Source organism: Diadema setosum, chromosome 15 (genome assembly GCF_964275005.1).
Source record: "Diadema setosum chromosome 15, eeDiaSeto1, whole genome shotgun sequence".
Taxonomy (NCBI): Eukaryota; Metazoa; Echinodermata; class Echinoidea; order Diadematoida; family Diadematidae; genus Diadema; species Diadema setosum.
In genome coordinates, this window is record NC_092699.1 from 12,071,087 (window position 1) to 12,085,188 (window position 14,102).

At 39.2% G+C, this 14,102-nt stretch overlaps 1 protein-coding gene across 1 annotated transcript in view; it reads left to right on the top strand.

Moving 5' to 3' along the window:
- Positions 1–14,102, top strand: part of LOC140238478 (uncharacterized) — a 174,503-nt gene that overhangs the window by 151,040 nt on the left and 9,361 nt on the right. Inside the window, exons 15-31 of the mRNA XM_072318380.1 lie at positions 161–295; positions 1,174–1,308; positions 1,592–1,717; positions 2,233–2,361; positions 3,402–3,530; positions 4,102–4,230; positions 4,732–4,860; positions 5,512–5,640; positions 6,279–6,407; positions 7,381–7,506; positions 7,914–8,042; positions 8,611–8,739; positions 9,197–9,325; positions 9,918–10,046; positions 10,820–10,948; positions 11,608–11,736; positions 13,434–13,562. Of these exons, the coding sequence (XP_072174481.1) occupies positions 161–295; positions 1,174–1,308; positions 1,592–1,717; positions 2,233–2,361; positions 3,402–3,530; positions 4,102–4,230; positions 4,732–4,860; positions 5,512–5,640; positions 6,279–6,407; positions 7,381–7,506; positions 7,914–8,042; positions 8,611–8,739; positions 9,197–9,325; positions 9,918–10,046; positions 10,820–10,948; positions 11,608–11,736; positions 13,434–13,562 (2,199 nt within the window). The remainder of the gene's footprint in view (positions 1–160; positions 296–1,173; positions 1,309–1,591; positions 1,718–2,232; positions 2,362–3,401; positions 3,531–4,101; positions 4,231–4,731; positions 4,861–5,511; positions 5,641–6,278; positions 6,408–7,380; positions 7,507–7,913; positions 8,043–8,610; positions 8,740–9,196; positions 9,326–9,917; positions 10,047–10,819; positions 10,949–11,607; positions 11,737–13,433; positions 13,563–14,102) is intronic.

A 14,102-nucleotide genomic window follows, 5' to 3' on the forward strand; every position in this document is an offset into this window, starting at 1 on the left:
TTAGGGTTTGGGTTTGGGTTAGGGTGAGGATTAGGTTCAAGATTAGGGTTAGGGTCAGGGGAAGGGTCTGGGGTAATTGTCCAGGTGGTAATTAAACTGCCTTAGAACCGCTTGGAATGATAGCAAGCTATCCGAATCCCTCCATCTCCCTCTCCAACAGAATGTCCCGAATACTACTACGGCAGCATGTGCAGCGAGCAGTGCGACTGTCACCCGACCAACTCCGAGGGATGCGACCCCGTGACGGGAACCTGTCGGTGCAGACCAGGCTACGAGGGAGACCGGTGTCAGGATGGTGAGGGCAGCAAGCCATTGACAATCAACTCATCCTTTCTTTTCCTTTCTTTGCCGTGATAAAACTTTTTGATCTCCCGCGGAAACTGCACATTTCAACTTCTTCTCCCCCCCCCCCCTTCTCTCTACACTCTACAATTTCTCCTTCTGATGTGCAAATAAAGTGTGCTGCTAGAGGATGTATACATATATGAAGACAAATTTTTAAGCGTGTGTCGTGTAAAGAAGCAATCAACACCTGCGTGTGAAATATTTTTTGTCATGCTCTACAGACGCCAAAGCAATTCTGACAAAGTTTATTTGGAAATGAGACTAGCTCTGCACTTTCTTGACTCATCTTTGCCTTCTCTCTCTCTCTCAAAAAAAAAGTGAAATGGAAAATAAAGAAAAACAAATGGTATCATATCATCATCCATACTCTGGTTTTTCCATTGTTGGCCTGTTTAATGCAGTCTCGTGACCCTTTGGTGATCAGGTTTCAAACTAAAGTGTGTTTATATTGCAATGCCTTTTTCTTTAAGCTTTCATATATATCAGAAGGTATTCAGCTGTAATTTTCAAAACTGTTTTATTGGCGTTTTGCTCCTTACCCTCCTCCCCAACCTAAAAATGTCTGAAGACAAAAACAGTTGTAGAAATAAAAATGAAACAAAATTGGGGAAATGGCACAGCTCTTTTAGGTACTGTATAACTTAGATAAAGATAGTTGTTAAAAGAGGAATACTTCAATAGAGACTGTCCTTTTTCTTTTGAAATTAAGATTCAGAAGAACAGCACTGATTGACAAAGCTCATCTGCCAACAAACATGTCAATTTTGTTAGCAACGTGCAGTTTGTCACATTGTGCCATGATGTGTTTTTTGTTAAAAAATGACCCAGAGTGCCGCCTGGGAATGTTTGGGGAGCAGTGCCGAAGGGTGTGCCAGTGCCTGGACGCCTCGCAGTGTAACAAGGTGACGGGAGAATGCAGCAGGGAGTGCCCAGCTGGATACACCGGAGAGGCATGCGAGAGAGGTAAGTCAATTAAGAAACTTTCTTGAATGGGCCATGATCGTAATTATCGTAATTATTCATGAGATGATGAATATTATGGTGATGATGATGATGACAGTGATGATGTTCTTATTGATGCTGATGACGTCGACCTATTCATGTTTTGGTGTTTCGTTGGTTTGTTTGGTTTTTTATTGAAACAGTTTGGATGAACAGATACAAAAGTGATATATGTGCAGATATGACATAGACAAAATTACAAATATGCTGTCCGATCATCTCTTGATCTTGCTGTGTCTTGTAGCTTGTGAATATGGGAAATATGGAGTCAACTGCAAGTTCTCTTGCCGCTGCGGAGGAAACGACTGTAACAGCATCACAGGAGCTTGCTTCTGTGAAGCGGGCAAGACCGGTCTTAGCTGCCTTGATGGTGAGAACATGATATTTGCATTTTGACCCAGAGAACATCAGTATCATTTTCAGGAATTTCGTTTGTAAACTTAGTTGTATCTGTGATAAATGAAAATTGGGAAGAAATTTTTACCATTACATGTCATTGAAACATTCAAGAATCAAGAAATTAGTAGATGATTTTGTTGTAACAATTGTGAGACCTGATCAGATAGGAATGAAAATCATATTTTTAAAGCTAAAATGATGTTTAGTGGTACATGATTTGATTGTGCATTTGTTCCACAAGAAGCAGTGTTTGTGTGTGTGCTTTGTTTTGTTTTGTTTTTTTTTTAAAGAATGAATGTGAAATAAAATCTGTAACTTTTGTCGATGGATCCTTAAAAACAAAGTGGAAAGGAAGATACATACATTACAATGTATGGCGTCTATTACTTGGGTTGACTCGGCAATGCAGTGTGTTGCAGACCCATGGGGAATCATGTAAAAGCATGTCTTACCATTATTTTATTTCCCATTGTTGTTCCATCGTAGACTGTCCCAATGGCTCGTGGGGTATCTCCTGCCAGAATAACTGCACATGTACGGAGGACAAGGTGTGTGACAAAGCTACCGGAGAGTGTCTCTGCCCCCTTGGATACTTTGGCGAGAACTGTCGTGATGGTCAGTAGATATGCAGCAATTTTTTTTTTCACCCTCAGAATCTTTTTTCTCTTCTTTTGTACAATGACTGTCTAACATCTACATTTCTGCCATTAACATTCATAGTTCAAGGGAAAAAATATTCAACGTTGTACTGAAGTTTGTTTGTTTGTTTTTTGAACACTTGATAAAAAGTTATGTATGGAAGATGGATGAAAATTGCCAATTTTGCAATTGGTGTATCTTCTATTTGTTTTGGACAAGTTCACCTTCATTTACATAAGGATTGAGAGAATGTATCAATATTAGTAGAACACATCATTGAAAGTTTGAGGAAAATCGGACAATCCGTTCAAAAGTTATGAATTTTTGAAGTTTTTGTGCAGTCATCGCTGGATAAGAAGACTGCTGCAGTGTATGATGTCACATGTGTACAACAATAAGGAAAATATAAAGAGAATTTCACAAAATTTCATCTTTTGAAAAAAGTACACATTCCCTTGACTCGTTACTGACATATGTTATGGGTAATATCATTCCCATTGCCTTTAGAAAGAGGCAAGTCAAGTGCTCTTTTATCATGCGAAAAAAGTGAAAATATGTTGAATTTTCTTTACATTTTCTTTATATTGTTGTACTCATATGACATCACGAGCCTTAGTAGTCTCCTCATCCAGCGGTTCCAACACAAAAATTTTAAAAATTCATAACTTTTGCATCGATTGTCCAATGTTCCTCAAACTTTCACTGATGTGTTCTACTAATATTGCTGCATTCTCTCAATCCTTATGTTTATGAAGGTGAACTTGTCCTTTAACAATCTTCTCACTTGGTAAGTGTGTGTCTAAGTATTTGTCGTTTTTCATTGCTTTCAACCTGTAGTTAATCTGTGAGCTTTACTGTATGTTTGAAGTATGACCCTTTCTCTTTGAATTAAATGTGATCTCGCAGATCTTGTCTTTTTGTTCGCCAGTGCACATTATTTTGAAAGTCTCTACCTTCAGCTTTTTGGTAACCTTATTGTAATATGTTTTTTCTGATTTTAATTGATTATCCTCCAGCTTGCCCCATTGGTCGCTACGGTCTGATGTGTCGCCACGACTGCCAGTGTCAGAACGGGGCGGAGTGCGACCCCACCAATGGAGACTGTACCTGCACACCGGGATGGAGGGGACAGTTCTGCTCTGATGGTCAGTCACTTCCTGATGATTTATTTGATCACATATTTCATTGATACACATTGCTTCCCTTCTGATTTTAATGAGGCATACGGAAACATATTCCAAGGATTAGCCTACACATCAAATTTGTGGACTGAATGGATGATGAAGCAGTTAAGTGCTTGTAAAATGAGCAGTCTTATGTCTTCGTAGATACTGAAATAAAAAGAGAAATTGAGATTTCCATCCTAATTCAGGACTTCCTCATCAGTTGGTGTTGCAACAAGGAGTAAAGAAGAGATGACAAAGAATGATGTAAACAAAAAGGAGAGTTTAAAAAAAAAACAGGAAAAAGAGACAATCCATAATACAGTAACATAATGCTTTTGAATGTCATCACCTCTTCAATGTGTATTTCATATCTCTGAAACCTTGTCATCTGCTTGCTATTAAAGTGTCATGTTTTGATGTGACGCTTCCAGATGTACCATACTGAGGTAGAACTATTCTGCAATTCTGTGTTCATATTTCATACATAAATTTTTACAATATTTTAAGCTGCTTAACCTACGTGTAACACCCCCTCCCCCTTTCCCTCCAGAATGTCCCGTTGGGTTCTACGGCAGAGGATGCGCCTTCCGATGCACCTGTGAGAACAGCGCCGGATGCGATCCCGAGACCGGCGAGTGCATCTGCACCCCAGGATGGAGGGGAGAAGAATGCGACCAAGGTATGGTGGACTGTGGGGGTCAGGGTTTGCTAGCACAAAGCTAGATATAATTCAAGAGTTCTAATATATATGTCAGTGTATTTTATGTACATTCATATTTGAAACAAAGTAATTTGGACAACATGTCCACTTCCAAGGGAAGTGTTTCTTTCTTTTTTTTTTCAAGTAAATAATTAAATTCTCCGGAGCAAAAGACTCTGATGAGAATTTTGAAATGCTCTCTTTCTCATATTTGTTAGCTTCTTGTGGAAATGTTTAGAAACACCCCTGCTGATGACTGTACATGTATCATGCATACATTGTGTTATAAGAGGAAGTTTTCTCTATTTATTTTTTGTTTAATCTTTGTCCATATTTCTTATAAAAAAAAAATTCTTCATGATTTGCAGTTTTGAATGCAAATATAGGAGTCACTATATGTGGTCTCACTTTAAAATCTGTACCAAAGTCCACTCATGCTTGACATTTAAAAATGCTGCTATGGAAACTTTATTCTGGCAGAATGTGAGACGGGCTTCTTCGGCGTGAACTGCGAGAACCTGTGTGCGTGTCTGAACAACGCCACCTGTGACCACATCAGGGGAGCTTGCACCTGCAGCCCCGGCTGGAGGGGACGGTTCTGTGACAAACGTGAGTACAACAAACGTTTGGGTTTTAAGACGTAGAATTAGATATCGGCCTCGAGCATGCACACAATGCAAGCTTATAACGGTGAAAGCTGTGCGAGTCAAGGCATTGATTTTTATATGAACATATAATCTATCGTATCTCCCCTTCTGTCTATCTGTCTATCTCCTCTACTTTTTTCTTCTTTTTTTTTTGACTTTTGAACAACATGCTGTTGTGTACCACCTCACTGCTGGAAGAAGGTGGTTCCAGAATAGCCTAGAAATAAGCTGAGACCCAATTCTCTGTTGACAAAATCCATAGCCCTTAAACAAGGATTCCACGATAGCATTTTTCTCTGGTAGCCTGTTTTGGCCAGTAGAATCTTTGAATTTGAAACTTTGTAGCCCAAAATAAAAAGGATCTATAGACATTCATTTTCAAATTTTAGCTGCCTGATCAAGCCAGCAAAAGATAACCTCTGTGGAAATTTGCTGGCCCAGCATAAATCTTTAGTTGCCCAGGATCACGGGACCACTGCTGATATTGAGCCTTACCTTAATTAAAAAAAGACAAGAATTTAAGCACTTTACAAACCAAAGAATATAAAGATTGGAGAAACCATTGAGAGGCCAATGCCAAGAGTTACTCATGTTTGATGACCTGTCCACACAGCCTGTCCCGATGGCTACTACGGACTGGACTGCCAGCATCGCTGTAACTGTGGCAACGGAGCGCACTGCAACCCCACCAACGGCAACTGTAACTGCCCCGCCGGCTACACAGGAGAGGGCTGCAGGAACGGTAAGCCTTGGGATGAGACTAGCCGATGACTATTAGAATATTAATAATCAGGGCCAAGTGCTGTTATCTGTCCCAGCAATTTTAACAGGGTGTCAAACCAGAGCTGCAAAGGGCATTTATTCAGTGACAACTATCTGATGATAGTGTTGTATATTTAGTGTGAATTTTTGTGAAATATTTTCGTTTTCTCGGGGGAGGGGTCTTATTTTAGATTCTTATATACTCCTGTTGAAGATGTAGGATTTAAGTCTGTTTTGATACTTGATACAATCATGTTTTATTGGCTCGCCGGTCTTGTTTGAATTGAAAATAATTATTGCTCTCCTGACGTAATATCACCCTCCTATTACTTAATAGAATTGAAATAAAGCTTCGAATAGGTAAGTTCATGTTTAATCTTTCTAGTCTTCATCATATTCAAACTTGATGTAATAGGACATAACAACATTCAGCAAAATGACTTTCAATTTTCTTGTTGCACCAAGAAAAATAAGAATTGATGAGGTCATTGCAATCAGCTTGTAAATACATGTTGGGTTGTTAATCTTTAAGGCATGCCCTATCGAAACTTGCACAATTCTGTAGAGAGAAGACATTAAAGAAATGAAGATGTGATTTTTGATTTGTTCCATGAACAGAATGCCCAGATGGTAACTATGGAGAAGACTGCCTGGGAGTGTGTGACTGTGCCAACAACGCCGACTGCGACCACGTCAGTGGACGCTGCATCTGCCCCAGCGGCTGGATTGGAATTCGCTGCCACCAACGTGAGTGTAGATTTGCACCAGCAAAAGCTACAGATTTGTCTTTGCCATGACTATTGCCTGTCTGTCTGTCTGTATGAATGTACAGTGTGCAGTATGTAAATATGAAGGGTTTGTTTGCAAAAACCGATAAGTCCATTTTTGAAGATTTTGAAGTACGATCTCTGTCATAAAGTACAAAATAATACCTTTTAAATGATATATTGGTCATTACATATACAGGTATATTTTTTAAGTTATGGTCAAAAGAAGCAAAAATTTTCTTATTATTCTCTTTATTTTTCTTGACCTTTAATCGCAAATATCTCCATTTGGCAAATATGGACTTATCGGTTTTTGCAAACAAACTCTTCATATGTCTATCTTTATTTCTGTCTGTCTGTTTATCTATCTGTCTGTGTTCCTTTTTATCTGTCTGTCTATCTTTTTGTTTGTCAGTCTAGCTGTATGTTTGTCTGTTTATATGTCTGTCTATCTACAGGTTGTATCTATCTATCTATCTATTCATCCATCTGTCCGTCTGTCTATCTACAATGTAGCTATCTATCTCTTCATCTGTATATCTACAATGTAGCTAGCTGGCTACATAATTTTCTGATCGTTTAGCTGTCTCTCTATCAATTCTAATCACAACAATATTAGCTTCTCTTTCTGAATACTTCTCACATGTCGAGCTCCACTGGCATGTAGGACATCACTTCCTTTCTTGAGTGATTACAGTCCCAGAAAAGAGAATAATCATTCTTGAATGAGAATAAATAGGCCTTTTACAGTAAAAGGAGCTGGATCCCTCTCACCGTACAAACCATCAGAGAATGTATCCAGTATTTAATTTTCCATTGACAATAGTTATGAAAATATCTTATGATTAATTCCTTGGGTTGTTGTTGTTGTTGTTGTTTTTTTTTTTTGGTCATTCCACGATTATTTTGAAATTACATAAAAGATACTCGTGTCTTCATTTTTTGCTCAACAGGTTGTCCTACTGGCCGCTTTGGCATCAACTGCCAACAGCGCTGCATCTGCCAGAATGGCGAGTGTGATCACGTGACGGGAATGTGTGCCTGTCAACCCGGATGGGTGGGGCGAGCCTGCCAACAACGTGAGTCCCTGACAACTTCCCACTTTGCACCACCCCAATCAATGTATGTCTCATTGCACTGTAAGATGAATGACAAGGGGGGAAAAAAAAAGAAAAGAAAAAAGAGGACAGACAAATCATAAAATAACAAAGTGATGATGTCACAGTCTTTTGTTTCAGCTTGGGTTGGAACCAGGTGTGCACATAAACACTCTGGCCAGGTGAGGTTGTTTGGAACCAGTTTCCATGGCGATGACTGGCTATGACATGCTTTGGTTCTCTGTATTGTTTAACTTCATGGTAGCAGCAACCATGCTCTGAAACTACTTTCTGTCCTTGAAAACAAAACAGAAAAAAAAAGATTCGCCATCAGTTTATAATACGAATGCATCAAAATTAAAGGCGTATTTGTTTGCTTCTATCCGCAGCCTGCGCCGATGGTTACTATGGCGATGGATGCACGCAGAGATGCAACTGCCTGAACAGAGGGACGTGCGACAAGACCAACGGCACCTGCACCTGCGAACCTGGTTGGCATGGCGACCAGTGTGAACAGAGTAGGTATCTCCTCCATCTTGTGTGACTGGCTGTATGTGATAATCCTCTCCTCTCTTGTCCATCAAGCTTTATAGAAAAGTACCAGTTGTCCTATCAAAAGCAGATCATTAATTTTGTTATCTAAAATTAATATTTTTGTTGTTGTATAATTATTTTTCACAAGCATGTAGTCACCAGTGAATGAGTTTGATGTAATTACTCCACATTCTTGTTTTTTTTTTCAATGTTTGTTAACAAGGTAATTTCTTTATTTACAACCTAGTATTGTAGAGTAACCATGAAATATTTGGTTTTTTATTAACTTGAAAATATGATGAGGACATACACTTTCACACACACACAAAATTATGCTGTGTATGATGTTTTTTTCAAGAGTTATTGTGAAAAAAGAACCATCAAACTCTATCAAGGCTGTAGGGATTTCTGAATGTCTCCCTCTGTCATGGGGGTGGGTTTTATATTTTCCTATCACTTTTGCTGGCATTTGCAGTACACAGTAAGAAAAGATTTCAGCTTGATGTATTCTAATGTGTGTGTCTTTTTGTTACCTTTGTTTTCCTCGAAAAGCTTGTCCACAAGGCTACCATGGAGTGAACTGTGAGGAGAGGTGTCAGTGCCAGAATGGAGGACAGTGCGATGCTCAGACCGGTGTCTGTTCCTGTACCGCTGGTTGGAAGGGACGCAACTGTGCTAGACGTGAGTGTTCGCAGAAAATTGTGAAATGGTCACCATTACACTTTGCTTAAACTTGCCAAACTCCTATGAACACGTGCCGTTCATTGTGAAATACTTGAATGTTCTATTGATGTGTCAGCTGTGATTGAGGATTGTGGTCTTCTTAGAAGACAGATTGACCAAGAGATTTTTTAAACAAACTGTCTTGAACTCCCAAGCAACCAAACATACTGTAAAAAACGATATATTCGCGGCATGAAAATTTCGCGAATTGGAGCCGATGACCTTTCTCGCAGCATGAAATTTTCGTGACTTGCCACTGGCATCCAATGCATATTGTGTAAGCAAGAACTTTCACATGCATTTTAATTTTGCAAATGTTGCTGCTCGCGAAATTCGCGAAACTGAAATGCACGCGAACATTCCTTGTTTTACAGTATGCATCTCTTTATTTTGTTTTTTCTTTCTCTATGTACAGCCTGTCTCCCGGGTACCTACGGCCAAGACTGTGCACTCAGCTGCCAGTGTGGACCAGACAACCCTTGTGACCACATCACCGGAGCCTGCCGCTGCCCACCGGGTTTCGCTGGATACGAGTGTAACTCTCGTGAGTATATGACTGTCCCCTCGATGTCCCGCATAGAGTGGGGGAGCAGCTAAAGAAGGCTATTTTGGTGAATTTGAAGCCATATATACCTAGCCTGTAGTTTGTCTGTATGGAGCTGCTTAAATTCCCTTGGTTCTGTTTATTCTTTTCACCATTGCCTGCAGGGTGGGATATTGAGATTGTGATTATTTTAATTTCAGAATCTTGTGGAGAATCATTAATTTAATGTTCTGGCAAACAAAGTGAAATGTCTGTTATATTCACTCCTGTGGCGTGTTCCCTTCTGGTAATAGGAATAGGCTGTTTTCACTTATAGAGGGTGTCTGATAATATGCACCAATAAGTTTTCTTGTCTCCAAGTAATATTTCAATATATGTGCAAATAATTTTTCTTTTTTTTCTTTTTTTTTTATTGGTTTATGTATCATTTTGGTCTTTTGTATTTCAGTCGTAGATATATGAATGTATTTGTTGTTTTTTTTTTCTGTTTTTTTTGTAATGGTTGGTCCTCGACCTATGATTTTAAGTGCAATTGTATTTGAGGGCCAAGACATGTTGATAATTGACATTTGACCACCCATCTCTCCCACAGCTTGTCCGCCAGGCACATGGGGTCAAGACTGCGCAGAAGCCTGCTCCTGTGGCCGCAACACCATCTGCAACGCGGTGACTGGAGAGTGTCAGTGCAAACCAGGCTACCGTGGGCACAACTGCGAGAAGGGTGAGGATTTCTTCTCTTACAACACTGCCAAACACATCAACTCTGCATAACAATTAATTGCTTTTGCAAACTAGAGAGGGTATACAGATTTGGTATGGATTTCACATTTTATCTACTGTGTTAGGATCTAGGAAGCACATCCTGGGTTTGTTTGTTTGTTTGTTTGACTTTTTTTGTCTTCCTATAGGAAGAGGAGGAATGATAATGGTGTACCTCCTTGAGAGAAACGTTTGTATATATTTAGGATCTGTACAGGTACAGACTGACCAATATTAGCTTTTGATCAACTTTCTTCTTCTTTTATACTAAATACCACAGGTAGATATACTCCTCTGTATGATTATACTCCCACCCACACATAGTGTGTATGGGGGTATATTTAACTACGTATGAGTAATTAAAATTATACCTGGTTTTCATTAGTGTTCCTGTACATTTTCTGTGGCACAGATGTGGATTACTACATGCTCGATACTTGTCTGTTGATCGGGGCCTGCTCCTATTAACCCTACTGTAGCTCATTACAGACATGAACATATTAAATGACTTCTAGATATCTCACAAGTTGTGTGGATGGATTGAAAGTTTTTAATGGAAATATCAAGTTTCCTGTGTATTTCTTTTGATAGTTGAAGAGTTCTAAATATAGAGATTTATTCTGCTGTTTTCAGTAAAGATATACCACAATTTCTTGAATGTATCTCAATGAATGATATGTGTCATCAGACAAGAAACACATATTTCATAATGTTGCCTTTTCCCTCTTCTCGTAGACTGCAAACGATCACGCTACGGACCCAACTGTCAGTACCACTGTAACTGTCTCAATGGTGGCTCATGTCACGCCGACGATGGCACGTGCCTCTGCCAGCCAGGCTTCATTGGGGCTCTGTGTGAACGAGGTAATAAAGCTGCACACGGCGTCCTGTTGCTGTGATTTTATGTGTAGAGAAATGCATGGTCATTTGAATAGAACAAAGACATGTAGAGGTTATGGCAAATTACATAAGTTTTAAAGGTCTAGACTGTTAACAGTGATAGTGATCAGTATAAAGCTTAAAAAAGCAATAGGTCATTTAATACAATTTTTCAACAGGAACAGTTTAATGTGAGTTTAATCATGGGAATACCTTTATTTGTGTGTATATATAATGCTCATACTGCTCATTTTGAAATACTTCATGACAAGTGCCATTCCTGAAATTTGTTAGAGAGAGTGAAGACAAAAAGATGATACTTTTTCCATGAAAGGAAATGAATAAAATAAAATGATTTTCATGCATAAAGTGTGGTGCCTTATCGGAATCTCAAACTCTCCAACAAATTTCTGCCATTAGGGAATCACACGATATTGATATACAGTAAGATAAACTTTGACTACATGGAGAATGCAGTCCCAAGAGAAATGAAGATTTCATAAATATTCATGAATGAAAATGAATTGATATTCATGAACATTCATGAATGAATATAAATTGATATTCATCGATGAATATGAAGTGATTACAAAGGAGTAGCTGTGATGTTCACATTATGTCTCCTTGGTTTGCCTGCCATTCAGCCTGCCCTGAGGGAACCTACGGCCAGGATTGCCAACACAAGTGTGAGTGCCAGAACGGCGGAGTTTGCCACCATACCTCAGGGTCATGTGATTGCCCGGCGGGATACACAGGGGCCTTCTGCCAGACCAGTGAGTGTGACATTCATTTGACCACCCCCTCCCCCTCCCCCATGAGACCAAACTTATAACTCGATCTTTCTCTGTTGCCTTCCTTCCCCCCCCCCCCTTGTTGGACGGCGGGCAGTACAATGGTAGTTTCAAGAGGACTCCACACACAGAGTTTTATTGAATTTAAACCTTTCTTGAAGAAACTAAAGGAACTGATATCCTCTATGTGAGCTTGTCAGGAATTGTATCACTTTACCATTAATGCTCTTTATATTTATATATTTTTTAAGGGAGTTGATAGTTGATTCATTCTTTATGGAAATGAGTTTCATAATTTCTTTTCTTTCCTTCTTTTGTAAAATTCAATTGTATCGCTTTACCAGAATTGTAAGTAGAAGAGTTGTTGTTATTGTTTCTTATGCCTCCGCCACAAAGTGGTGGCGGAGGCATTATGTTTTCGGGTTGTCTGTCCGTCCGTCCTTCCGTCCGTCCGTAATGAATTTTGTGGACAAGGTAACTATCGAAACCTGTTGAGGTATCCTAATGAAACTTGGCATGTATGTGTATTAGGGGGTGAAGTTGTGCCTATCAACTTTTGGGTGCACATGCTCAAGGTCAAAGGTCAAGGTCAAATACATAAAATTTCACTATTTCCACCATATCTATTGAATGCCTGAAGATATTTTCTTGAAACTTAGTGTATACATGTATTACCCAATTAAGATTCTCTGGTGAAAGTTTGGGTCATGAGGTCAAAGGTCAAAGGTCAAAAGGTCAAGTAAAAATATTAAAACTTCTTTTTTTTCTCCTTACCTTGGAAAATTGTTCAAGGTATCTTCATGGAAAATAGTATATACATGTACTGACTGGAAGTGATTATCTAGAGAATGTAGGGTTCATGGGGTCAAAGGTCAGGGGTCAAAGGTCAAGTGCAAGACTTCAAAATTTTACTATTACCCTCATATTTATGCAATGCCAGCAGGGTTATTTTTTTACACTTGGTGTATGCGTGTGTAACCTAATAGAAATTCTCTGGAAAGTTTTTTTTTTCTCTTTTTGCCTCAAAGGTCAAAAGGTCAAAGATCAAGTGAAAGTGCTGAACTAACTTTTTCCTCCATATCTCGGACGTGGCTCAAGTTACCTTGAAACTTAGTACATATTATGCATGTTCTACCTGAAAGTAATTATCTTATGAATTTTAGGGTCAAGGGCCAGATGAAAATGGTAACAATTTACTATTCAATTCAGAAATGGCACTTTTTCTCCACACCTGTACCTTGAAAATTACTCAATGCCTAAATGTATGAATGGGTCAAAGTCGAGTTAAAGTCCTTAAATCCCTAGATACATGCTCTCCTATTCATCCAATTAAACCTACGTCAAGGAAGGTGAACATTCAACACATTTGTGACAAACTTGTCATTCCAATATTTTGCCAATTTTGTGAAAATGTAATCACACAGTGTCCACATGTACTATCTAGACCTATTGGGAAAATCATGCATTATGGCGGAGGCATACCAGTCGCCAAAGCGACATTTCTAGTTAAATATTGTCATCATTGACTCATGAAACAGGTAATGATAAATTTTGATAGACAAGTTCATCGATGCCTGTCATGTATGAAGGTTTTTTTGTGGGCATTGTATGATGAAAGTCGTCGTTTTCATGGAGCATATTGTATCTTTCTCTCTCCCTTCTCTCTCTCACGAACACAGAGTGCTCATCTGGAACTTACGGCCCTGACTGCTCCATGGTGAAGGACTGTCGCTATGGCGGCGTGCTGGACGTTGTGAGTGGACGCTGCAGGTGTGGTCTGGGGTACACCGGCGAGTTCTGTGACGAAGGTGAGGAGAAGACTAAACTAGCCTAGACTGACCTATTGACCGGTCAAGCCTTGCCAAACTTAATTTAATGAACAATTCTATTTTTCTGTCCTCTCAGATTATGAGCTTTTTGTTCGTATGAAAGTTGAAGAAGTTCTTTGTTGGAAACTGATACGACTCCTGGCCAAGCCTGTGTTATTAAATGTAATGTGATATAAAATTCTGCTGTTTTCATGGATGCTGTGTATTATTTTGTGATCGAAGCCTGATTTGTTAAGTCAAAAAACAAAATCTACAATGTGATGTCAGGACCGAGCTCACACCCTTCAAGAGTGGATTCAAGTTCATCCAGCTCTCAACAAATGCAGTCTTTTAACAAACACAAAAACTGCTCATCAAACTTTAAAAATAAGTTTAATGTCACAAACAGTGGCTGGAATGTGTGCAATTAAAGACTGCAGAGACATGCGCCAGTAAATAAAAGGGGAAACCGTAGACGATTCGGATGAGGTTTGGATCTGATTTATTGCCGTGGCCGAGACAATCGACTACGGCATGCCA